The 27,552-nt window shown below is 42.2% G+C and overlaps 1 protein-coding gene across 1 annotated transcript in view; it reads left to right on the plus strand.

The window, feature by feature from the left end:
* LOC126252635 (uncharacterized) overlaps positions 1-22,305 on the plus strand; it is a 204,952-nt gene extending 182,647 nt beyond the window's left edge. The window contains 3 exon segments of the mRNA XM_049953538.1: positions 8,017-8,211; positions 16,954-17,069; positions 19,978-22,305. Coding sequence (XP_049809495.1) covers positions 8,017-8,211; positions 16,954-17,069; positions 19,978-20,253 — 587 coding nt within the window. The 3' untranslated portion in view covers positions 20,254-22,305.
* Positions 22,306-27,552: the final 5,247 nt, after the last annotated feature.

Consider the following 27,552-nt stretch of genomic DNA (forward strand, 5'->3'; position numbering starts at 1 on the left):
ACACTCCCTGCAGTACTCTGTCGCCCACCCAAACTCTGCAGCATCCTGGACCATCCCTGTGCCACTCCCAGTCTCAACCCCTTTCCACAGGGATTATATTCCTGTGGAAGACCCATGTGCAAGACGTGCCCAATCCACCCTCACAGCACTTCCTATTCCAGTCCTGTCACTAACTTACCCTACCGAGCGAGGTGGCGCAGTGGTTAGCACACTGGACTCGCATTCGGGAGGACGACGGTTCAATGCCATCTCCAGCCATGCTGATTTAGGTTTTCCATGATTTCCCTAAATTGTTTCAGGCAAATGCCGGGATGGTTCCTTTGAAAGGGCACGGCAGACTTCCTTCCCCATCCTTCCCTAACCCGAGCTTCCGCTCCGTCTGTAATGACCACATTGTCAACGGGACGTTAAACACTAACCACCACCACCACCACCAACTTACCATACCTCCCCCTGCGGCTTCGGGGTAAGAATAGGCCCGAGGTATTCCTGCCTGTCGTAAGAGGCGACTAAAAGGAGTTTTCAACCGTTTCGGCTTTCCATGTGATGGTCCCTCTTGGGGTTTGACCTCCATTTTTCAAAATTCTACAGAAGTACGAGCCTTTTAGGGAAGGACGCCTTACGTGGTGTATCATTGGTCCTCAGTGCACTACGACCTTGGCACTCAGCATTGTAACGGCGTTGTAACCACACCCACTATTTCTCAAATTGGGCCTAAACGCCTGATGGGTTGCACAAGTTACGCCCATAGTGCATCCCCATCTGCACCTACGATTATGATGGACTTTCCATGGCACCCGACATCCAGCACGGTAGCCAGCCCGTTGTGGTGGGGTTGTCATGTACCCTCTAGGTTGTAGCCCCTGACAACACCTGAGCTGCACCCTCCCCATGTCGGCCAAGGAGTAGACGCCTGTCTCCTTGGGGCATCAGGACTCCCGGCAACGGTCATCCTGCCCGGTGGCCCTTGCTGAGGCTGGGTGGCGCCCGTGGGGAGAGCCCCTGGTCGGAGTGGGTGGTATCGGGGCGGACGTTTTGCAGATGAAACGTCAACATGTATCAGGCTGATGTGCGGCCGAGTCTTTTAAAAAGAAAGGTACTGTCTCTGGTTCTGGTTCTCCTGCCCTTTCCCCCTTGGCCACTCCCTGGGAGGAAGAACAGGCCCGCCGGCTTGGGGCGAAGTACTTCCCCTGCTATTTAGTATGTTCTCGGACCGATGGGGGGGACGTTTGCCACCTCCACGCCCATGTTCTTTGTCCAGCACATCGAGGACATCTTCGGGGAAATCGAGGCTCTCAGTAAAATGCGTTCTTATAAAGACCACCTCCGCCACATAGTCGGCGGCGCTCCAGGTGTGCGACCGACTAGGGGACATCCCAGTGTCCATTGTCCCGCATCTGGCACTGAATAGGACGCAGGGGGTTATTTTTCATCGGGAGCTCCTGCTGCAATCTGATGAGGAGCTCAGGGCCAACCTGGAGTGCCGAGACATGCATTTCGTCCGGCGAGTCCAGCGCGGCCCCAAAGACCGTTGCATCGACACCGGGGCCTTTATCCTCGCCTTCGAGGGGGACGTTCTCCCAGAGAAGGTAAAGGTGATGTGCTACCGGTGTGACGTGCGACCTTACGTCCCACCTCCTATGCGCTGCTTTCGGTGTTTGCGCTTCGGGCACATGTCGTCACGGTGTGAGGCTGAGCCCCTTTGTGGCGATTGTGGACGTCCTCTTCGTGAGGACCATACATGCACCCCACCACCTCGGTGCGTCAATTGTCCTGGCACCCACTCGCCTAGATCTTTAGACTGCCCCGCGTATCAGAAGGAGAAGAAGATTCAAGAATTAAAAACTTTGGATCATCTCTCTTATTCTGAGGCCAGGAAGAAGTATGACCGGCTCCATCCCGTGACGTTGAGAACTTCGTTTGCCTCAGTCGTGTCCACTCCTTCCACAGTATCCTCACCCCTATCCTGTCCCCCCTCCACCTCCTCACCCCATCCGTGGTCTATGCCTCCGCCTCCCAAATCCCTCTCTTCCAAATCCTCCTCCCTCGCAGCCCCTGCCCCCTCTGCCACAGGGGCCACCCTTCCTCCTCCTCACCCTCCGCCGCCTGAGAAGCAATCCTCTTCTCAGGTGTCCATCGGGGACACGTTCCGGACCCCGGCTTCCGAAGTCCGGCATTCCAATACGGACCCCGCGCGTGAGGACCTTCTTCGGGTCCCGCCCGCCATCCCTGTGCCTCATCGGACTTCCAAGAAGGCCTCCAAGAAGAAGTTCTTATCCCCCTCTCCACCCCGGCGCGTTTCGTCTGATGCTCCATCCATGAGTCGCAGCTCCCGGCCGTCCTCAGTTTTGCCGGGACGCTCTGCTGCTAGGCGCTCAGCTGGCCTCTCGTTGGCGAATGATGCTGCCCCTCCTACGCAACCTGGGAAAGCGGCCGCAGCTGGCGACGACTCGATGGAACAGGATCCGCCTCCCGCCGGTTGTAGCGTTGTTCCCTCGAAACTTGGCCGTCGAGGTGACCAGCTCTTCACCAGTTTCGTTCCCCCTTTTTTTCTGACTAGCGATGGCTTTGTTACATTGGAACATAAGAGGTATTCGATCTAATCGGGAGGAATTACAACTGCTCCTCTGCCTGCACTGTCCGCTCGTCCTTGGTCTCCAGGAAACCAAGTTGCGCCCAACTGACCGTATTGCTTTTACCCACTATACCTCGGAGCGGTCTGACCTCACCCCTGTGGACGGTATCCCAGCTCATGGTGGGGTCATGTTGCTCGTTCGGGACGATGTCTATTACCATCCCATCCGATTGACCACCCCACTCCAAGCAATAGCTGTCCGTATTACTCTTTCTGCCTTTACTTTTTCTGTTTGTACCGTCTATACTCCACGTCATCCGCAGTTAGTCAGGCTGACATGATGCACCTGATTGTTCAGCTTCCTCCGCCGTTTTTATTGTTTGCCGACTTCAATGCCCATCATCCCCTTTGGGGCTCTCCTGCATCCTGTCAGAGAGGCTCCCTCTTGGCGGATGTCTTCAACCATCTCAATCTTGTCTGCCTCAATACTGGCGCCCCGACTTTCCTCTCGGTCTCTACTCATACCTACTCCCACTTGGACCTCTCGATCTGTTCTACCACTCTTGCCCGTCGGTTCGAGTGGTATGTCCTTTCTGACACGTATTCGAGCGACCACTTCCCTGTGTCGTTCGTCTCCTGCACCACACCCCATCCCCACGTCCTTCGAGCTGGAACATACCAAAAGCTGACTGGGGACTTCACTCCTCCCTGGCGACCTTTATGGACCACGATTTTCTCAGTTGTGACAGTCAGGTCGAATACCTCACGGCTGTTATCATCAATGCTGCCGAACGTTCCATTCCTCATGCTACCTCCTCTTCACGTCGCGTTTCTGTCCCCTCGTGGAATGAGGCTTGTAGAGACGCTATCCGTGCTCGACGATGTGCTTTACGCACCTTTCGCCGCCATCCTATGTTGGCGAATTGTATTGGATACAAACAGCTCCTTTAACAGTTTTACTCCCTCTTCTGTCGTTTGGGGTGGCCTGCGCCAGCTGTCGGGCATTAAGGCCCACTCCTCGGTACCTGGCCTGACCTCAGGTAATGAGGTCCTTGTTGATTCTGTGGCTGTCTCCAACGCCTTCGGCCGGTTTTTCGCGGAGGTTTCAAGCTCCGCCCATTACCACCCTGCCTTCCTTCCCAGGAAAGAGGCAGAAGAGGCTCGGTGACCTTCCTTCCACTCGCTGAATCTGGAAACTTATAATGCCCCCTTTACTATGCGGGAACTCGAACGTGCGCTTGCACTGTCCCGGTCCTCTGCTCCGGGGCCAGATGCCATTCACGTTCAGATGCTGGCACACCTTTCTCCGGCAGGTAAAAGCTTCCTTCTTCGTACCTACAATCACGTCTGGACCGAAGGTCAAGTCCCCATGCGTTGGCGTGACGCCGTCGTTGTTCCTATACCCAAACCCGGGAAGGATAGACACCTTCCTTCTAGTTACCGCCCCATTTCTCTTAAAAGCTGTGTCTGTAAGGTGATGGAGCGCATGGTTAATGCTCGGTTAGTTTGGATTCTTGAATCTCGATGGCTACTTACCAATGTTCAATGCGGCTTTTGTCGCCGCCGCTCCACTGTTGACCACCTTGTGACCTTGTCGACATTCATCATGAACAACTTTTTGCGAAAGCGCCAAACGGTAGCCGTGTTCTTCGATTTGGAGAAGGCTTATGATACCTGTTGGAGAGGAGGTATCCTCCGCACTATGCACAGGTAGGGTCTACGCGGTCGCCTGCCCCTTTTTATTGATTCCTTTTTAACAGATTGAAAGTTTAGGGTACGTGTGGGTTCCGTATTGTCCGACGTCTTCCTCCAGGAGAACGGAGTGCCTCAGGGCTCCGTCTTGAGCGTAGCCCTTTTTGCCATAGCGATCAATCCAATTATGGATTGCATTCCACCTAATGTCTCAGGCTCTCTTTTTGTCAATGACTTCGCGATCTACTGCAGTGCCCAGAGAACATGCCTCCTGGAGCGCTGCCTTCAGCATTGTCTAGACAGCCTATACTCATGGAGTGTGAAAAATGGCTGCCTGTTCTCTGAAGAGAAGACGGTTTGCATCAACTTTTGGCGATATAAAGCGTTCCTTCCGCCATCCTTACATCTGGGTCCCGTTGTTCTCCCATTCGTGGAAACAACTAAGTTTCTAGGGCTCACACTGGACAGGAAACTTTGTTGGTCTCCACACGTCTCTTATTTGGCTGCCCGTTGTACACGTTCCCTTAATGTCCTCGGAGTTCTTAGTGGTTCATCTTGTGGAGCGGATCGCACTGTCCTGCTTCGCTTGTATCGGTCCATAGTCCGATCGAAGCTGGATTATGGGAGCCTCGTCTGCTCGGCCATCCCTCTTACGCCGTCTCAACTCCATCCACCATTGGGGGTTACGTCTTGCGACCGGAGCCTTCTACACTAGTCCCGTCGAGGGTCTTTATGCTGAAGCTGCCGAATTACCATTGACCTACCGGCGCGACGTACTGCTGTGTCGGTATGCCTGCCGGCTGTTGTCAATGCCCGACCACCCCTCTTATCAGTCCTTCTTCACCGATTCTCTCGACCGTCAGTATGGGTTGTATGTGTCTGCCCTGCTGCCCCCTGGAGTCCGCTTTCGTCGCTTGCTTCGACAATTACATTTTGCCCTCCCTACCACCTTCAGAGAGGGTGAGAGCCCGGCACCACCTTGGCTCCAGGCTCCGGTTCATATTTATCTCGACCTCAGCTAGCTCCCGAAGGAGGGTACTCTGGCTGCAGTGTATTGCTCACGGTTTGTCGAACTTCGTGCGCGACTTGCCAGTCACACCTTTATTTACGCTGATGGCTCCAAAACTAACGATGGTGTCAGCTGTGCCTTTGTCGTCGGGGCCGTCACCTTTAAATACGGCTCCTTGACCAGTGTTCCAGTTTTACGGCCGAGCTTTTTGCTCTCCATCAGGCCGTTCAGTATGCCTGCCGCCACCGCCATTCATCGTATGTACTCAGCTCTGATTCACTCGGTGCTCTTCAGAGCCTTGGAGCTCCATATCCGGTCCATCCCTTGGTGCAACGGATCCAGCAGTCCCTCCATTCTTTTGCAGATGATGGCTCTCCTGTCAGCTTTCTGTGGGTTCCCGGCCATGTAGGAGTGCCTGGGAATGAGGCTGCTGATGCTGCAGCCAAGGCTGCAGTCCTCCTGCCTCAGCTGGCCTCCCATTGTGTCCCGTCATCTGACATTAGTGGGGTTGTTTGTAGGAGGCTTGTGTCATTGTGGTGGGATACTTGGTCATCACTTCAAGGAAACAAGCTCCGGGCAGTAAAACCGTTCCCAACTGCTTGGACAACCTCCTCCCGACCATCTCGGCGAGAAGAGGTCCTTCTGACCAGGTTGTGGATTGGGCATTGCCGGTTTAGCCACCGCTACCTGCTCTCCGGTGACCCAGCCCCGCAGTGCTCTTGTGGTCATGCATTGACCGTGCGCCATGTTTTATTGTCGTGTCCCCGTTTTAGTCAGTCTCGTGTTGTCCTGTCTCTGCCATCTACTTTACAGGATGTTCTAGCTGATGACGCTCGAGCAGCTGCTCGTGTTCTTCGTTTTATTACTTTGACTGGCTTGTCCAAAGACATCTAACTCTCTCACTTATTTTATCTGCGTCTTTGTACGAACTTTCTGGTTTCCCCCCCCCTCCCCCCCCCTTGAGTTTTACTAGATTCTATGTGTTCTAACAATTGTGACTGGGCGCTAATGACCTCAGTAGTTGAGCGCCCTTAACCCCCCCCCCAAAAAAAAAAAAAAAAAAAAAAAAAAAAAAAAAAAAAAAAAAAGAGAGAGAGAGAGAAAAACCAACGAATGCACAACTTTTTATATTGGTGTGATTACCAACCAGCTCTCCATAATGATAAATGGCCACTGCCAAACTGTGACCAAGAGCAGAGTGGGCCATGCTGTGGTGGTACATGCTTGATTTCAGTGGCTACTGTGCAACCCTTGCCGTCTGGATCCTCCCCTCCACTACCATCTTTCCTGAACTGTGCATATAGGAATTACCCTTGCAACACATTCTCTGCTCCTGAAGTTATTCTGGCTTCAACATATGATAACCTATTGTCCCCATATCCTCCAACCAACAGTTTCCACCCCTGTTCTATCACCTCCCAATTAACATTGTGCACCAGTCTCTGCCAACACACATACTGATCTTTTCCCCTTATCTGCTCCTCTCCTTTCCCAGAAATAAGAATAATCTTCCCAAAGATTTAGTCTTTCCTTCTCATTCCATCCAGGAAGTCTTCCCTGACCTGAGGTTTCGGTGACTTTTCCAAACTCTACCACTTTTCCTATATCTCTCTAGTCCTTTTCTTTCACCCCCTTCTTTCCCCTTCAGCCCTTCAGCCCAAAGAAGCAGAATCAGAATCTTGTATATGTAAAAACTTTTTTTTTTTATATACTGCTGGCAGTGTGATTTCAGTTGCCTGAGACTGCAGTTTTGTGTGTGTGTGTGTGTGTGTGTGTGTGTGTGTGTGTGTGTAGTATTGATTATATTGATTATGGCCTTAATGGCCGAAAGCTTTAATTGTGAAAGTCTTTTTGTTTTGCCTATTTGCAATCCAGCATCTCCGGTATACGGTGATTAGCAACTTTCCTTGTCATAATATTGTTACATTCCATCCTGGATTTTCTATTGTTCGACCTTTTTTTATGTGTGTGTTCTCCAGCTGCCAATTGGTAATTTTTTTTATCTATCCAATTGCATTGTATTGTCAAAAATTTAGCACTTACTTTGACCCAGAGAAGTTTCCGTTATTAAGGAACACGCAGTTTCAGTAAATTTCCAGCAACCATAAAAAGTCTACTAATGAAGTTCAGCCCAAGTGCCAACTGCTCCTCCTTCAGTGATGAATTTCTTAGCAGAACCAACTGATGTGCATGTTATGCCGATAATATCAACTAATGGAAGTATTTGTACATTCTGATTTCTGTATAAATTCACTGCAGTAATGCAATCATTGTGAATAGGTGTTGCAAAAAGGTTTTTCTAGTTGATGATGATTGCATGGCTACAATAGCCTGAGAATTATCATATTCACCTCAGTGTACTGAACATTTGTGTCTTGATAAAAGCTATTCATTACCTTTTAAATAACAAAAAATAGAGGTTATTAAACTCATTCCACATCCATGAGGACCATTTCATCTGGGGAAATTGGCATATTTGTTTTTCTTTGTGAGTATTTATTGTGTATTATTGTTTTTCTGACATGTTCTACATCCTGTAGGATCTCTTCATTTTGGATCTATTGGGAACAAAAGTACATCTAGTCCAATCTAATCTTGTGCAGATATATTGCTGTTTTCCTTAACATACTTGCTTTTTATCTTTATCTCTTCAAACACATCGATTTTGCTACATTCATTCACGTTTCATTCCCAGGTGTGATAAATTTGTCCTACTTCAATATGTGCTTTCGGTCTACAGTGAAGAAGGTGATGGGCAGCCAAAGCCAGAGCCTGGCACCATCACCCGGCGTGCTGTGGCAGCAGCAGCAGCAGCAGCAGCAGCAGCAAGTCTCGCCGCTCCGCGAGGGTGAGCCCCCGTCCCCGTCCTCTCTCTCCTCCTCTGGCAGCGTATCACCTGCAGTGGAGCCCAGTCCGAGCAAACCTGCAACTTCAGGTAATTTCCTCACCATTTCAAAGCCGCCTTGAGTTTGTTTAACCTGCAGATAAATTCTCATCTTGGGTGAAAATTGGGAACTGTTTCTGTTGACAGAACTTGGTCATGGAGTAGAATAGGTGGCGATGTGTAGCCTGTGACATGGGCAGTTTGTCATGTCAGTGCTTCAACTTCTTATGGATGTAGGTCATAACATCGTCACTGGTGGGAGTTTATCTGTAAAACAGGAATATCAGAGTTGGTAGCCTACTTGATCAGTACCATTCTTCAAGACACAAAAGTAGGATCTGTGAGCAGTGGCATAGCTAGGTTGATTGGCACCCAGTGTGCTGTTTTAATTTGTCTGCCCACTCCAATCAACCCCACGAAAACATCAAATAATTGTACTGGGGGGGGGGGGGGGGGGTTGTTTGGTACAAGTGTTTATGTAAGCAAAATGTAACATTAACTGTTTTGTGAACAGTTTTTAAGAATGGGAATAAGTAATTAAAACTAACTACGTAGTTTAACTGACATTTAATGAAGCACAACAAATAATAAAGGATGTTCTTGGTGATAGGTGACTTTAACATGTAGCATGGACTCTCTTCCTTCTAACTTTTTCTGTTACAAATCTTCAAATTTTTCATCAAAGTCGAAAGCCTTAGCTACACTATTTTTGATTGACAAAATGGCTAAATTAGTGTGTCTTGTGTGAGTAATAAGCAACCCAAGATAGTATTTAATTAGTTCGAGTTTTGAAAAACCAACTTTTCATCAGAAACCTCTAGTTGGCCATGAACCATCGCAACTCTCACCTAAATCTGTTTTATCATCTGAGTGTTGCATTATTGTATCATTGTTCCCAATATTATCATCAAAAAGCTCATTATCAGAAACCAATTTTACATTTTTCTCAAGATCATTATGAATAAGCTTATTCTCAGAAATCCAGTTTTGAATCTTTACTATAGCCACTTTCAACAAGCTCAAAATCACTAGTCAGTTTTGACAAGTTATATGTACTTCTTTTACTATTAGCCAACATTCATAAAAAATTAGTTTCATAGCTTTATCATCAGCAGTTTGTACCCCTTGCACATGTTCTTGAAAACTATGAGGGTGGTTTGAAAAGTTCTTGAAATCACCACGAGAGATCAGCACTAGCGCAACGAGTTGTTCACGTGATATTCATTGGACTGTTGCCTGTAAACATGTGTCACGTTAGTGCTCTTGGAAGAGAGCTGTGGTGGTAACATGGCTCTGTTGTTGTTCCTGTGTAGTGATTTGCGAAGATGGAAAAATAGAGATTCGAGTAGTGAATAAGTACGTAAAGAAAGGTATGAAAGCAAAGGACATTCATGCCGATTTCCAGAATACACTGTGGGCTCTGCTCCTTCATATTCAACTGTTGCCATGAATTTAAATTTGGTCGGAAGAGCTTAAATGATGATCCGCACAGTGGTCAGCCAAGGTGTATCACTACTCCAGAAATCATTGCAAAAGTGCACAAAATGGTCATGAAGGATCACCGATTGAAAGTGCGTGAAATTGCTCACACTTTCCAGACGTCATCTGAAAGGATATATCACATTTTAAGTGAAGAATTAGAAATGAAAAAATTATCTGCAATATGAGTGCCACGGCTCTTGATGCTGGATCAAAAGCGCATAAGAATAGACATATTGGAACAATGTTTGGCCCATTTTAGGAGAAATGAAAAAGATTTTTTGCACTGGTTTGTGACCACAGTTGGAACTTGGATGCACTACTATACCCCAGAGACAAAATAAGTCAGAGCAGAGGAAACATGCTGATTCTCAGCCACTAAGGAAAGCAAAGGCAATTCTTTTGGTGGGAAAGGTCATGGCATCAGTGTTCTGGGATGTGAAGGGGATTCTGTTTGTAGATTATCTTCCCATTGGGCAAGCAATTAATGGAGAACTAACCTCCTGGACAAATTGCACCAAAAGATACACGAAAAAAAGGCCAGTTTTAGCAAGGAAGGAGGTCATCTTCCATCAAGACAACGTGCACCTGCACACATGTGCCATCACCATGGCAAAATTACACGAACTAAGGTATGAATTGTTGCTACACCTGCCTTATTCACTTGATATGGCATCGTCAGACTTTCATCTCTCCAAAAACTGAAAATTTTTCTTGGTGGATGAAGATTCACTTCAAACGAAGAATTGATAGCCGGGGTTGACAACTATTTTGCAGGCCTGGAGGAAACTCGTTTTAGAGATGGGATCAAGGTATTGGAGCATCTTTGGACCAAGTGCGTTAATCTACAAAGAGACTATATTGAAAAATAAAAAAGTTTCAGTGATGTAAGCAGTTTTTTATATTCCGTTCTGAGAACTTTTCAGACCATCGTCATATCTCAGGAGAAAGGTCGCATATTCGTAATCATCACAAATTCTTGAATGCTCAAATAGCCTCTCCTAGCATATACATATGCCAAGCATAGACGCGTTTACATCAAAAGGAGCTCAGCTTGTATTTTGTTTGAAGCATCATCTCTATGTATAAATATTTGATTTGAAAAATTCATTTCCACTGAATTTGCAGTCAGACAGAACGTTTTAGTGTGATTCTTTGTGAAAACCCCAGCATGTGGGATCTAACTCAAAATTCGAGGTACTTCAGTCAAAATCAGTGCAGTTAGTTTTTTTTGTAATAATGATGATAACACTGAAAATTCAAATAGAATACACTCAGATTCATTTGTCTATCCTTCAGTGCTTTTTCTTTTATCCCTAGCAATAGCAACATTGTGTTTTTCAATACTATTCCTAATTTCATTTCTATAAGTATGTTTTCCTCATACAATACATTTTTGTTGACACTTTCACTATTGTCACTTACACTTCAGTATTCTTTGATTTTTGTGTTTTCCCATCTCCTCTTCACTGTCTCACTACAGTTTACTGAGTGTTTCTTACATTGAGGCATGTTTTATAGTGGTAGTTAGTGGTGCTTCATCATATCAAAGAACATTAAAGGAGCCAAGAAGTAGTGTACACGAACATTCACCTTTGAACATGGAAAGTACTTTCTCGTCTCTGCTGTGTCTGCATGGTTGTGTCGTTGGCTGTGGGTATAGCTGGTCACACAGAATAAAAATGGGTCTTTCCTGGCTGCCAGTTGTCATGCTGTCATCAATCGCCAGCCTCTCGCGTCACATTAGAGTTGGAACACTGCAGAGACGTTGACTGCTAGCGTGTATGTATGTGTCACTGTATGAATAAAGTTATGTAAAGTAACTGGACTGTCTGCAAATGTTTCTCACCTGCTCACACTAAGAACCTCACATCCCATCGCCACACATCATGGACCAGAAACCTTTATAACAATTGAGTCTGCTGCGAACGTCAATCTGCACGTTTGGAAATTGCAAAATGAAACATAAGTCATAGTTAACCATATTTATGTATGTTGATTTCAGATGCACATATAGATTAGACACATATACAGACACAACTACATATGTATGTACAGATTACGCACATATACAGACCTACTCATATAAAATCAATGTTTCAGTTAACTTTCTGCACTGTTCACATTTATCTAGTAATAGTAAAGCGACTGTATTTCAACTTTTTTCAAAAAATCAAAATGATCACAATAAAAAGAATGTTACTCCTCCATCAATCTTGAAACAATTTTGACTGAAAACATTTTTGTGAACACATTCCGTGGTAACCAAAAACTCCATGTATGGACATAAAAAAAAATCAAAACTCAAAAATTCAAAAGTGATGAAAAATTTGTTTAGCAAATTGAATTTGCCACTGAATTCAGCATGCCAAGATATGTTATGAAACAATTTTCAGCCCTCATTAATTTTTTTTATGTATGACAACGTTGAAATTTCACCAGTACGTCCCATTCAGTACAAACAGCGTTTACCTATGAGCATTTAATGACAATGAGATTATTACATGTAAAATAAAGGAAATCTAACTTAATATGCAGATGGTGTCCCAGAATTCCGGTGCAAAACGTTTTGTAGCATTGAAGTACTGCAGTTCACAAAACTTTTTATGTTTAAACTGTTGGAGAGCATTTTACCCACCCTATCTTTGCTAGTAGCACACATTGTTAAACACTGGGTAACGTGTGTGCTAGGGCAGATATGAAGTCTTCTTCGTTCTCTGCAGCGTTATTGTTCCTCCTCCTACTGCTGCTGAAATGGTACTGCTCTTCCTTTACCTGTAAGAAATAACTTCATTCTCTCTAATGAAATGGGCTATATGGCTGTTACCAGTCTCTTTACAGTATTTTTGATGATAAAAGTCCCTTGAGAAATATTCTTCTTTCTTTTTATTGGTCTTTCATTTGTAAAAATCATTTGAGTTTAGTGTACAGATATTTAAAAATCAGACAGCAAGGGGCTACATGCTTGTTTTGCACCCATCACTATACTTGTTGCGGAGATGTTCAATCCTTCTTTAGGGCAGTTGTAGAAAGAAATACTTTTTACAAGCACCTGTCTCTTCGTGTATGTTGTCATTACTTTGTATTGCTCATATTGAAATGCCATACGCATTTGTCTCGTAATGCCATATGTATTTGTCTCGTAAAACCAAGCAAACTTGAACTCGACAGCTCTGTGTTCATTGGTCAGGAGCTCAACAGGAATTTCACATTTACGAGGGTTGGAACTTGAATAGTGGCAACTATTTATTCACAACTGAAACAAAAGTGTTACATGTTTGCATCCATTACTGTCCTTCAAAGTAGTCTCCAGTGTTGTGTAGAATCCATTGCCAGCAATGTGGAAGGCGTGGTATACTGTCAGCAGAGCCTGTTGTATTGATGGTAAGAATGGGGCGGTTACTGCCTGTCGAATCTCTGGAACAGTTCTGCAGCGAATGCCATGAAGTGGTTCCTTAATCTTCGGAATCAAGTCAAAGTCACAAGGACTTTAATCCGGGGAGTATGGTGGATGGTACAGTACTTCCCAGTCCCATCGACCGAACAGAGCAGCAACAGCTTGTGCTGTATGCGCCCGCGCATTTTCGTGCAAAATGATGGGTGGGGTTGCACAGAAAGTGTCATCGCTTCTTTCGCAAAGCTGGTCACAGGTGATGCTCCAAAAACGAACAGGAATACTGCGCATTGACGGCCTGCCATGGAGGAACGTAATGTGTTAGGATAACACGATCGCAGTCGTACACGAGAATCACCATAACTTTCACCATACTGGGCTCTGATGCACTTTAGACTTTCGCTGAGACCCATGACGACGCTATTTGTTGGATTGGCATTTCAGTTTTGGCTCTTACAATGTGGCTCATGTCTCATCCAGTGTTATGAAACAGTGTAAGAAAGCACTCATAGCGCTCCAAGTGTGTCTGAGCAGTGTCGTAGTGCATCCATTTCTGCATTTCCGTCAAGTCATGTGGAACCCAACGGGATGCAATTTTTCGCATGCCCAGGTGTTCCTTAAGAATGCAAAGCACATTTGTATGCGCTAATCCGGTTTCATGGGCTAGCTCAAGAATCTGTGTGGCATCGATCATTGTCTACTAAAGTGGCAACAGCATGCACTACTTCTTCATAGATGCTATGATGACCTGCCCAATGCTTTTCTGCCCCAGTTTGCCAACATTCATTGGAGACTTTTAACCAACATGCCAAACGCCTCTTGAAGACTGTCGTGCTGTACGACCTCTGGCACATTCAATCTTGATCCAACTCCATTGTTCCTGTTTCAAAAACATAGGGACATCGTTACGTTAGACCGCTCGCTCACAAGTGACTGTGTTTCCCTTTACTTTGCACGTGCTGGTGACGTGGGACGGTGTAGCGATTCAAGGGATACCTAATTTGTCGTAAAAGTCAGTAAATCACTCAACGGACAGTATTTTTCAGTGCACGTATTTCGTTCATTCTAAGCAAGTATCGATTCATGACGTCATCGTCCAGACCTGAGTTTCCTGTAATCTGAATCCGTTTTAGCAAACTAATAGTTTGTCTCAGGTGATAAATTTTATTGATAATGAAATAAAAGTTTTTGAAGTTTACTCAGAATCGGGAATGTTTAATTAGTAGTTGTATGTCATAATTTATCTGTTTAATATAAAGGTGTTTTGATTTTTGGATGCATGAAAAAAGTGTGAATTTATGTGCAGCTTTTACTCTGAGATGAGTTGTCACTTAGAATGCAAAAGTGTGTGTGTACGGTTTGTTGACCTGTGCGTTAAAGTTTATTTTTATGATTTTGACTCGGATGGAGACAAATCCAGTTCCAGTTAGACTTCACGATAGATCACGTTATTACAAGAGTGTCGTTTAGCCCATTATGGAAAACTGAAACTGGCGTGCTCAATTTAAAATACGTTACACACCAGTGTGTAATCAAGCTGTCCTGTAAATCACATACAATATTTGCTAAGCAGCAGTTTAAAAAGTTAAATCACCAACTGTTGCATAACTTCATTGTTATCACTACAGAACTTATTATATCGTGTTTCTTCAACAAGAGATTTCAAAAAGCTGGGACAAATAAGAACAAAGAAGCAGACGACTAAAAGAAGAGGCATCAGCATATATTTGGTGACCCACGTTGGGCGCCAAATATTTACTGATGTCTCTTCTTTTATTCGTCTTATTGTTTGCATTAATTGCATTAAGTTATAACCCATATTGTATTATTGTGTGATGTTCAGTCTTATTGTTACGCAACACAATAATATACCATACTGGTAGCTATGGTGGAAAATGGCTCTGGTTTTATGTTAGAATAGTTCATCTGTAGGGTTCTGCTTCTGGCATGCGAGCACTTAGTCACAATAGCTCGTGGTAAATATGTACTAATAATATTGTACTGAATGCTTTTCAGCAGGGCTCCTTTGCGTAAATGGCTGCTTCTTTTATTTGCTTTTACTGTACAACTCACAAAAAAAAAAGAACCATCATTCACAGTGACCATTTCAACACTGGAAGTGGCAGTGATATTCAAATAAGTATCATAATCACTTTTTCAAAACTTAGTGTTTGTAAACTCAGACACATCTCTCATCACCACCACCTCACAGTGCATCAAGAAAAAACAAACCCCTTGTTGCCTTCCTTCCGATTGCAACTGAGGAAAAATTAATGTACTCAAATATTCATAAATAATTCAATTTACAAATGAATAAATATTTTATTTGATATTCTCACCAAAAGACGGCTAAATAAGTAAACTTTCGGCCTTATTCTGAATTAAACCACACACACACACACACACACACACACACACACACACACACACACACACACACCTCCGTCTGCCTAGGCCACACTACAAACAGCTGATAGCTCGGCAGTGGGGCCTCACTCAGCTGGTATGACATGATAAATAGTTCATGGCTCTGTTGTGACTCAAAGGATTCCAAACTCGAACTCTTGATATTCACTTACATAGGACTAGCTGCACTTGGCAATCAATTTTTTATGTTTTTTGACTACGGAGAAGTTTCTTGAAGAAATTTGAGAAATTTATTCCAAATGTTTTTCCTCCATCTGTACTACAGAAAACCTTCTATAATAAATGCTGTTTGTCTACAATGTACGATTAATATTTGTGGTCAGACCACAATAGCTGATTTAGCAGTATTGCCGAGAGTGTCTTCTGCTAATTTAGATCAACTCGAGACATCATTCAGTTGATAAAAGTTTATTGTTATTGAGCACACTGAATTTTCGCACTGGGTTCATTTTCTGAACTAGTTAAAAATTGATCTCCAGTGAGCAACATTAATACAATTATTCCTCAGAGATAGAATAATACATCAAGGTAGTTAATTTTATATGCTGTCTGTATCGGATACAATAATTGCACATAGAATTTAGTGTGTGGAGAATGTTAGTAAAGAATAGAGATGTACTGTAAGCAGAAAAAAACCAAATAAGATTTTTGGAATAAATAAAGATCGCAAGTAAAAGATACGGTACAGAAAAAATTAAAGGCAGAAATGGCTTGAGGAGAGGAGATGTAGCTATTATACATAAAAAGTTCTGAGTGTGCAGGCATGATTTTGGAATTAGAACTCAGTGTTACTTGAAATTTATACTTCCATTATTATTACCGATTGATATCGGTGTGCTGTAACTGAGAGTGATGTTAGTTTTGTTCATAAATGTAGTATGTGGAAGAAAAAAGGTCCCTTCCCATTGCCTTAGCCACTGACATCTAGAATAAATTCAGGGGTGGGAGGTGGTGAAAATTGACTCCTCCATTCTACATTATTATTCCACATTAAATTTTGAAATTTATGAAATTCTCTTGCAGACTCCTGAATACTTTAAATGAATTTCCACTACTGCTCAGTAAATAGGTAGTCACTATGTTTACTAAAAATGTTAAGCATACAGCTTCCACAACTTTTATAATTGAATTCAAATAACTCAACTGATGGACTCACGTATATTGATTTGGTGAGTGAAGAAAGGAACTCTGGGAAGATTACTTTGCAGTGGTGGGATGAAATTGGGAAGTTCATAGTTGGACTGGGTTTGGTAGCAAGCAAGATGAACTTACATCATAACATTGGGGAGGTTGTAGAAATCATCCCACCCCCCTCCCCCCCCCCACCCCCCACTCATGCAAATTATGGTCTCCCATAATAATTTTATTTCTGTTCAGAACTGTCAGTTACTACAAGAACTTTTGCGTATATACTTATTATTTTAGAATACTCAGGTCCAACAAGAGAAAGTTGTGGTCTTATGCTGCGTGCATGTTTTCTTGCTAATTTGCAGATGTCGAAGCTTGGACACCGCCTCACCCACAAGATATGGGTTCGTCATTTTCTTCTGAGAAGAAATCTTCACACTTCTGGCAGAGCGCTCCTGTTACAGAGTGGTCAAAGGAACAAGTATGTATCAGGAATTAAAATACTGCCCCCAAATTGCTCATTAATCCAACCTAATGATAATTATTGCTGTGTAATTTTACAATAAATTTCCAGAAGTAACAAATTAAATTTACATGAGACACAATATCACTTCCCTCTCACATAAGAGTCCACTTGCCAACTGAGAAGCAGCCTGCAAAATAACACTGTAACTCATGACCTGTAGTGGTCACAGAAAGAAGCAGAAACTTGATTTTCTGGGAACAGTAAAAGCCCTTCGTTATATTTGTACATGTTTGAAAGAATCTAAAGGATCTGCATGACTGAGCACTGTAGGCTTCAATTTAAATTATATCTGGGAAATATTGCTTGCATACATTTAAAATTGAACTACTTGCTGTAGATTTTAAAAGTAAGAGCTTCAGTAATCTCAAATAAAGAAGTAACAGTTATTCAAAGAACAAGGTACATGGACTTCCAATTTGTGGACTAAATTTTTTTTTATCAATTCTGATTGGCTACAGGCAGCTGAATTGGTGAACCACTTTGCTGGCAATCTGAGTGTTGCCAGTCCAATGATTTCATAACTTACCGATTCAGCTGCAATGTTATATTTCGACAGTTCATTAGTTAACTGTCAGTTTGTCAGACCATGCCAAGGTAATGGTAACTGTTTGCATTCTGCAGAAGTAAATTCCTTCCTCCTAATCACCAAGTGAGGACTGAACATTGAACTTGCATCTGAGAGGAGTGAATTTTAAATCCCATTGGCCACACAGATTAAGGTTACTCATAGTCTCCTCTAAATCAGTTAGTGCACATAACCTGAATTAGCCCTTTGCAAAGGACTGTGATTTCCTTTCCTATACTCTGTGCTTGTCCAATTAGAGCTTGTGATCCAGCTCTCTAATGACCTCACTTTTAATGGGATGTTAAACAAACACCAATCGTACCTATCCCTCCACTTAGTCCATGCATTGTGTCAGATGAAGGATGGATGCACTGCAACAAAAGACTTCAGCATGATGTATTTAGACTAATCCATTATGAATATAAGTTTGAAGGCTTTCATGAACAGTGTCATTTTGAATAAAATAATTTTGGGTATCAGGCCACATCATTATAAAACACTAAAACAACTAAGTAGCTGCTGTTTCGACTGACTTTGCAGGGTCCTCAACAGGACAGTTAACTGCTGGTTACTGGTGAATGTCTTTCTCTACATACCATCTACTTTGTTTACCTGTTGGCAATCAGCGTCGCATATCTGGGATGTCATTGGACCATTTGAAAAGAGGTTACTATGGAGGGAGGTGGCTGTGTGGAAGATTATTTTGTGTACTACTCTGGTAGGTGACTGGAGGGCAACGCTTTGTAGGTGATTAGTAGACAACAGAAAATCAGCATCTTACATCCAGGGATAGTGTTTTCCTGTAGCGAAGCACTGAAGCTGCACGGTAGTTCACTTGCGGCGACTGTTTATGCTGTTAAAACCAGGTAAAGTGGCGCTATCAGCTGGTGAACACAAGCAGTCCGCCAGACTAAAATTGCTGGCTTCCAGGCAATTGGTAACTGGAAGCTATTCTCCCTGTTAGTGCTGTTAAGATGTTTAATTGTTTTGATAGCCTCTCTTACTTACCACTGCTGCATCCACAGCTACTGAGCAGGCACACGAGTTTCTTGACAGTTGATAAAATGGCCATATTCCTTGTTGTGTTCAGTGGTGGATGACCTGTCATTCTGTCCCAGTCGTACATAATGTTTGTGCTCCGACACAAAGTACTAATGGCTCAGACGGTTGCACTGACAGACATTGCCACATTCTTGTCAAAGTTTGTAGATGCCTGCAGTGTGGAGAGCATCTGTGGCATTTTTTGTGGGCCGTGACAAAAATCAGATCTTGCTACCAGTCTGTAGTACGGGTTTAATTCCTCTGTGATGCAGAACATCACCTGTGTGGTCACTGGCACCTCTCACGTTAGGTAAGTGAGCATCAGGAAGAGTTTCTTCTGTACTCTTCCAGCAGTTAACCATTCAGAAGTGGCCACAACAGTGACAATTCAGTTGCTTTAGTGTTTTACAATGACAACCTAATACCCAAAATTATTTTATTCAAAATCCATAATGAAGTTTTCACACTTTTAGTGTGCTTCGTAACGAGATTGCCTGACAACCTGAACTGAGCGATATGGTGTAAATTTTGGAAACCGAACTCTCTTACAACAAGAACAGCTGAATTTGGTGGCCGACCATCGAGATTGAGGCTTACGTAGGGTGAATGGCGGGATGGTTCCTTTGTATTTCCAGATCCACCCACACCCATTCTGAGCTTGTGTTTGATTTGTTTGGTTGTTGACAGTGCATTAATCATTGGGGTTGTTTGCTGTAGAGCAGTTTGTACTAAACTTATGTAAGTATTAACCTGCATTATATCTAATAGGGACTGATTGAGAGAGGATGTACACATGGATTGTTTTGACACCCTATTAACCTATTGTGTCTTATCGTATGTACATGTGAGTAGCTTCTAATCATTTTGTCCTGTGGTACTTTACATTGTTTCCTCCCACCCTTAGTTTTTCATGTATTATAATCTTTAAATTATCATGTGACAGTGTTTTAAAAGCTTCTTTGATATGTTCTCTAGCAGGGCTTGAAAATGGTCACTGACAAATAGTAGAAAATAAAATATAGTACAGAAATATAACTTTTGTGGAACAGTGGCTTTCATTTGAGCAGCTAATGAGGACTACGAAATCGAGCAAGAAGAAAATTATTGAATTCGTAGACATACCACACATTGCCACATGGCAGTCCAGATTGCTTGAAGCCTCTGAAGATGAGAGCACTCATCCTAGCAAAGACATTGCTAATATCATAAATCCTCAGTAACATAAATGTGATGGTGTGCCTTTGTTTTTGCAAATAGGTCTGCCAGTGGCTGCTGGCTCTCAGCCTGGAGCAGCACATTCCAAAGTTCCTCGAGATGCAAGTGGGAGGTGCCACGCTGCTGCAGCTGGAATCGAGGGACTTCAAGCAGCTTGGCGTGAACGGAGAGGACAAGAACCGCCTGAAGCGGAAACTGAAGGAGCTGCGGGTTCAGGTGGAGAAGGAGCGCAGGCAGCAGGAGAAAGAGCGCAAGGAGAGGGAGCGCCTGCAGCGCAAAGCTGAGAAGATGGCGGAGAAAGCTAGTCGACGCAAATAGTCTGTGCGTGCAGATCGGCAGTTGATTTGCAAGTGGGAAATAAGTTTGGAACGTTGTACTCGTTATGAAGTGTGTCCTTGCTGGTGCATACTCGTGACAAAATAATTTATTTATATGACATGTATTGTTACCAACTGATTTGGACAAGTGGTACCCTGGGTATTTGTTTATACCTGTTGGTCCCAATCAATAAAGCCCAAGAATTCTTGTATGGGCATTAGCTGTTGAATATAGTGATCATTTAAAAAAAAAAAAAAAAAGAAAAGAAATACACCCATAGCAATTCTTTAGTCACTCTGCAGCAGGTGTCTGTAGCTCTGAGTGATTCTGTAAGTAATCTTCACATGGGAAAGTTCTGATGTAAAGATAGTATCGGCTTGGACATGTTGTCCCTTGCATATTTACAAGTAAGTGACTTTGCAAGTTCAAGCCGAACTACAGAAAACTGTGATTTAGTGACGAATCGGTGATTTTTAAAAATAAAATTACTGATGCTCATATTGCATTTCAGCTAAGTGTTGTATGGATATTTGTATGTCATGTATTTTATACGTTTTTTTGTCTTTTTCAGTATTTTGATGTGGCAGCTTGAATCAGATATTGGCATTTTTGTTGTCTCTGTTGTACATAAGTTTATTATTTACAAAACATGAAATGTATCATAAGAGTAAAATAGGATAGTTGTCAGCGGTGTGTGGACATTGGACGTCTGTGAGGTGCAGAGGACTTACTCTCAGGAAAGTGAATTGCTGACCTCCATCAGAATGTTTGTTTCCTGATTGTGTGGCAGCAAAAGGAAAAAATAAAACAACATAAGAAGATGAAAATTAAAGTACTTCTCATTGTTCCTCTTGATGATCCAAATTTTGATGGGTCATTACTCTGTATTTACAGTTTTAAAGATACAACCTCTGGAACTGACCAGTATTTAGCACAAGGATGTGTTAGTTATAGTGAAGTACAGTATACGCATTGGTGGCAATATTTCTTGATCTCTTATGTCCAGTATGAAATGTGACTTGTAATTTTTCTTATTACTGTTTTATTTTGTCTGCAGATATTTGAATAGATCATCTGTGAGATCCACATTCTTTTTATGCTACCTAATTAATACTGGACATAGTAACTGCAAAATGTGTCACAGAAAGATTGCATAATTTATAAATCAGGAAATTTCTGTGAGAACCTTATTTATAATTATCTTTCTGGAAACAGTAATTTCCAGCTAATATTTTTTTTGCGGTTTATGCCTCTGAGAGCTTCATTTTATTATTTTTAAGTTTTCATTGTTAATAACAGAGACATTTACTGTTCAGAAATCTTTTGCCGAGCATTACTTAATCTCGTAATGGTACTAAGTACTTGGAAACTTACTTCTTTGAGGATATTTTAATTCTGTCTCGGCTGTTACAAGTTACAACACTTAAGGAAGTGTGTCTATCAGATATTGTCACATTTTTCTGTCTTTTGTACCTTGTTGAAATGTAATGTAATAAGTGCATAGTGGACTGAAGTTAGTGAGCATAAGTATTATAGAAATAAGAAATACTGGCACAGAGATCCTGTTGCATGCTTTCCGTAATATTTTTGTACATGTCATTTTGGAGCAAGCAGATGCATTTTGTACTGGTTTAAGATAAATTGCTGAAATAATCAGTTTTTAGGAAAGTGCCTCGAGAGATATTATTTCACACTGAGAGAGAGGCCATACACAGTGGCTTGTGACTGCAGTTTGTATTTTGGTATTTATAATTGTGAGCACATTTATTTTAATCTGCAGTTATGTAGCAAACTGTGGTTTCTCTGTATGCATTTGTCATTGACAGATTTTGTACTTGTAGTTTTTGAAGTTTATTTGCGCTGTAATTTTTGGTAATAATTCTTCATAAGTGGAAGATAATGTCCTGGTGCAAAAAAATTATGGCCAATTTTTATAGAGATAATCTTGTTTAATCTCAGGTTTGTGGCAAGGGTTATTTCACTCTTACCTGGAAATTATGTCCACATTCAGCTGCAGTAACTTTCTGTCCTAATAAACTGCTCCTTGTCAAATTCTTATTTCATTTCATTTCCACATGTCAAAACTATAACCTCCCTCACCCTCTTTTCATTCCTTCAGTTCTAAGGCATATTGATTTTTCACATTTAGTTTAAAATGCTGCTTTTATTTTTAGATTTTATAGATGGTTTTACATGTTCTCCTGCAGATAAAGAAACATATTTTCAAAAATAAGGGACAGTTGAGCATTTACTGCAAGAACTATAGTAACAATGAGTTCCAGAAATCAGTGATGTTTTTGTGCCACTGGGACTCTTGGTTTAGTAAAACAATGGGAAGAGAATGCAGCCACCATAGTCGTATAAAAGGTAAACTACACAGGTTTCTTCTTAAAAATAATCTATAATCATCATCTACTGAATGAATGAGAGGCATAATCCTCTGGACAGATAAGATTTCATGTGATTTTTTTTTAAATGCACAAGCATTGTTTAAACAAAGTTAGCATGTGTAAATAATGTCACAATTATTAAGTACAAGTGATTTACAACATTGGAAGTATTCAGAGATGAAACTTTATGGCATTAATAAACACTGTTTTACAACGGTGTAAATAAAAGGTATTTTGCAGTTTTTGATGCTATTCCAATAGGTTATATATGTTTTTCCTGTCTACAGAGGCATAAAAAGAGCAATTTACTTATGCTGAATAGATAAATAAGTCTGCTGCCAAATAAAAATCGGAACAAACATTTAGTATTTGATTCCATCTCTTCAAAATTACCAGAATATCCTATAAACATACAGGGTGTTTCAGGAGAAATGTTAAATATTTTAGGTAGTGGCAGCATAGATAAATTGCAATAAAAAATGCCATATAATGTGTGTGCAATTGTTACTGAGTACAGAGATACAGCTTTTATTCCGTACCCCAAACAAACTTAAAGCAAAGACAAATAGGATGTTCACAGTTTATTTTCAAAAATTCCAATGCCCACATCAATGCATTTTTGACTTCTCTTGAGAACACCACATGTAGCTCTTCTGAGGTTGTCTTTGCACTCTTTTATGAGGACTACAATACTCTAATCTGAACAATCAAATGAACTCTTGTGGTTACTTTTTCTTTGTAGACTTCTCCTTTCAACCATCTCCACAGGCAAAAATCCAAAGAAGTAAGGTCCAGGGACCACGGTGGCCAAGAAACATGCCCATATCTACCAATCCATCTTCTGGGGAATGTTAGGTTTAGACGATACATCACCTGATGATTACAAATACAGGAGCCCCATTATACTGGATGAACATATGCATTCTTGTAGCCAAAGGAATCTCTTCCAATAATATCGGCAGCTCATTTTCAAGAAAGTGTAGGTAATGGGATCCTGAAAGATGATGCGGTAACACAATAGGCCCAGTCAACTGATTGTTTATCAAACAATGACATGTGGGTTTTCTTCAGAACACTGATGTGAATTAAGAGTGTTACTGATGCTGTCACTCGTGAAAATGGCTTCATCAGTGAAGAGTAAAAATGGGATTACCTGGCAATTTTCAAGTACCCAATGACAAAATTCCAAGTGTTTACCTTCATCTCCTGCTGAAAGGTGCTGAATGAGCTGTAAATGATATGGATGGAACCCATGCATACGTAATGTTTGTCATACTCTTGTATTTGGAACACCAATACGTGCAGAAACTCTACATGTGCTTCTTGAAGGACTATGTTCTACTGACTGAATAATACCTTCTACTTCATCCACAGTCTGTTCATTTACACATTCAGGTGCAACATGATTGCTGGGCACTGTACCAGTGTCACACAGTATATTGAACACACAAGTAAACACTCTTGAATCTGGTAGTCTGTGTTTATGAATTCGTATACTGAATTCTCTACAAGAATTAGCAGCATTTCCATTAAAAAAACCCTTACACAAATACCGCATCAGCATACTTGGCATCTGTAAATCGGTGTGGTATGTTTACACACTGCAGTGCAGTAGACTTGGCCAACAAATGACAATGAAAACTTTAATATAAACTAAAGCACAACTTCACAGCATGAACATCAACACTCTACTGCTGATATTTGATAAATACGCCATAGCAACCAGTGTACCAACATGTGAAATGAAAATGCATTGAACTCGGCTGTATCTCTGTACTGCTGTTCGTCTATACTAACATCTCCTAAAGTATTTACTGCTACTCCTGAAACACTTTGTATTCAAAATTAAGACAGAGTTGGTAATTATTGACCTGACTAAGTACAAACAGTTGCTAATAAATTTGTAGTTTGTCTCAGCAAACTGAATCCAGTGAAATTTACTGAAACATGTAGCCACATATAATGTATTTGCTGCTAAGAACACCAAGTGTTGCTATCGAAAGACATCGGAAATAAATTACAACAGATTCAAAGACATGTCTACTGAGAAATGGGCAGGTTATATAAAGTATGATAAAGAAGCAAATAATGCGCATTTTGAAAATACAGTGTTGCATCAATTTTTTGCCGTACGACTCAGTACAGTGGAAATAATCAAAGAAAACAAATTTTCACATTTCATTCTGACGGCAAAGAGCAACATGCTGCTTGCATGAGATCTGGACATGAAGTTTCTGAAGGTTTCAACTGTTATTTTCTACAGTCCTCTTCAGGCTGGTTGACTGCTGTGTACCGGTGAATGAATTCCTTTATATACTGTCATTTTCGGTTATCTCGTGCTTCCGACATCACTTATCTGAACTGTCAAAGATCAGCTTGAAGAGGTTGTTATGGAGGAATGGCTGTAAGGTACACTCTTGCCTGTGCTACCCTTGTGGCTGATTGGATGGCAACTCTAGTTGCTGATTGGTAGACGACAACGTATCAGCTGCCTGTTGCCCGTGTCCCTGTGGTGACTGGTAGGCCAATTCTTGTTGGTGATTGGAAGGCAGTAGCAAATTGGCAGTTTGTGTCCAGGGATAGTGTTTTCCTGCAGCAAGGCATTAATGCTGCACAACAGTTCTCTCGGCTGTTGTTTACACTCTTAAACCTGAGTGAAATGGTGCATGGCCACTGAACACTTGGTCCGCTGGTCTGAAATCACTGGCAGTCGGGCTCCAGTACTTTGTAGCCATTCTTCCTGTTCGTGTTGTTAGAGCATTTAATTATTTTAGTAGCCTCTCTTATTTTTTGTTGCTGCATCCACCACTGCTGAGTAAGCATGTGAGGTTCTTGAAAATTGATAGGATGGCCACATTCCTGGTGGTGTTCTGCTACAGCTGACGTATTGTTCTGTTCCAGTCATATGTAACGTTCATGTTCCAAAATGCAAGTGCAAATGATCTCCTGGTTTCACCAACATAGACCTCACTGCATTCACACATTATTTTATCATACATAATGGATGGTCCAAATGTTGCAGTCTGCTTCGATGGAGATAAGTTACGGCCCCCAGGCTGTACTCAGTTGGAAGACTGTGTCCTTGTTGATTAAATTATCAGTCACACGAATTTGTCACTTCTTTGAAAATGGAGTCCCAAAATTTATCGGTGGTAGCCAGGACTTACTGACGATTCATTTTATGTCCATTTTCAGTGCAGTGTTCTGCTATTGCAGACTTGTTGGGCTGCAGTGAGTGTGGTGCTCATGTTCTGTACATTGACCTTTGATTTTGTGGACCCCTTGTCCAATATATGTTTTTCCCCAGTCCCATGGAATTTGGCAACCCTTGCTGTTCTTCTTCTTCTTCTTCTTCCTCCTTTCTCTCTCTCTCTCTCTCTCTCTCTCTCTCTCTCTCTCTCTCTCTGTCCTCTTTCACTGTCCCCAGTGAAGCTTATATTTTGGCTGGTTGGTGGAAAACTAGCATTATGTGGTGTTTCCACAGTAGCCTGCCAATTTTAGATGATACATTGCCAGCAAATAATATGAAAGATGCCTTCTTATATTCTTCTTCCATGTTTTCAGCCTCTGTGTTGTTCTTGGCACTCTCGCATTGAAGGGCAATCCGTGTCTGTCAGTTGCTGTATCCAGTCTTGTGGTAGATGGATCCCAGGTGCCACACCTTTGCTATTAGGCTTTGTTCATCTATTTCAGATGAACAAATTTTGACACCAGAGCTGTGGAACTTGGAATCCATCCTCCTCTCCTCACCCCTCCCACCGCCACCACCACTACCACCTCCAAGCATGGCACAGGCATAAATACTGTCAGCTTGCAGCAGATACATGATTCCATCAGCATAACCTGATGGCAGAATGGTTATTCACTGAAATATGGTGGACCTTCAAAAATTGGATCCAGCAGTACACCCAAGAACCTTGGAAGCATTTCTCCATGTTGCCCAAGTACAAAAGGTGCCATTAACAAGCTTTCTGTGTAATTTCACAATGTTTCAGCTTAGACAAGAGTATAAAGTGGTCCACACAATACAGTCTTTGGCTAAATCATAGAAGGCCCCTTACCGTCTCAGTAACAAACTAGCTCTTTAAAGTGCCTAACAAAGAGGGTAAATAAACAGCATTATCTGTTGATGGCCGGCCACTGTGGTCGAGCAGTTGTAGGTGTTTCAGTCTGGAACCGCGCTGCTGCTATGGTCGCAGGTTCAAATCCTGCCTCGGGCATGGATGTGTGTGGTGTCCTTAGGTTGGTTAGGTTTAAGTAGTTCTAAGTTAGGGGACTGATGACCTCAGATGTTAAGTCCCATAGTGTTTAGAGCCATTTGAACCGTCTGTTGATGACCCTTTCCTGTGAGACAGGGACGTCTATGGTAACGGCATATTTTATGTGTATTATTGAAAGCTTTGAACTGTGGAAATGCCTTGGAAATACACTGTATAATCTATCATTTTGTGATACAGGTTATTTCTACAGTGGTATTACAATCTGAGTGTCCAGTTAGTGCAATCCAGCTCATCTCAATGGGTATATCATCTCCTACTGTGATATGTGTACACTTACGGGCTGGAAATTCCTGCTGCCTGTAAAGTTTAAAAATGACATTAATAATACAATCTAAAATGATCCACTTATCCTGTTTACAGTTGTGAAACAATTTCATAATTCCCCTGGTTATTCAGTGCAGTCAGTATACAGCACGGAAATGACAAAATTTACTTTAAGGATAAACAAAGATAATAGTAGTTGAATGGACAATACGATCTTTATAAATATCACAATTTGGAAAGACAGTAAAAACTTGATGAATTAAAAGTACCCAGCAAAATGAGCTCATACAAGTGAATACCAGCATTACAAGTGTCAAAAGCATATTATAGCAAGGGAAGCAAGCATTCTCCACGAAAATAGTTCT

This window comes from Schistocerca nitens, chromosome 4 (assembly GCF_023898315.1).
Source record: "Schistocerca nitens isolate TAMUIC-IGC-003100 chromosome 4, iqSchNite1.1, whole genome shotgun sequence".
Lineage (NCBI taxonomy): Eukaryota > Metazoa > Arthropoda > Insecta > Orthoptera > Acrididae > Schistocerca > Schistocerca nitens.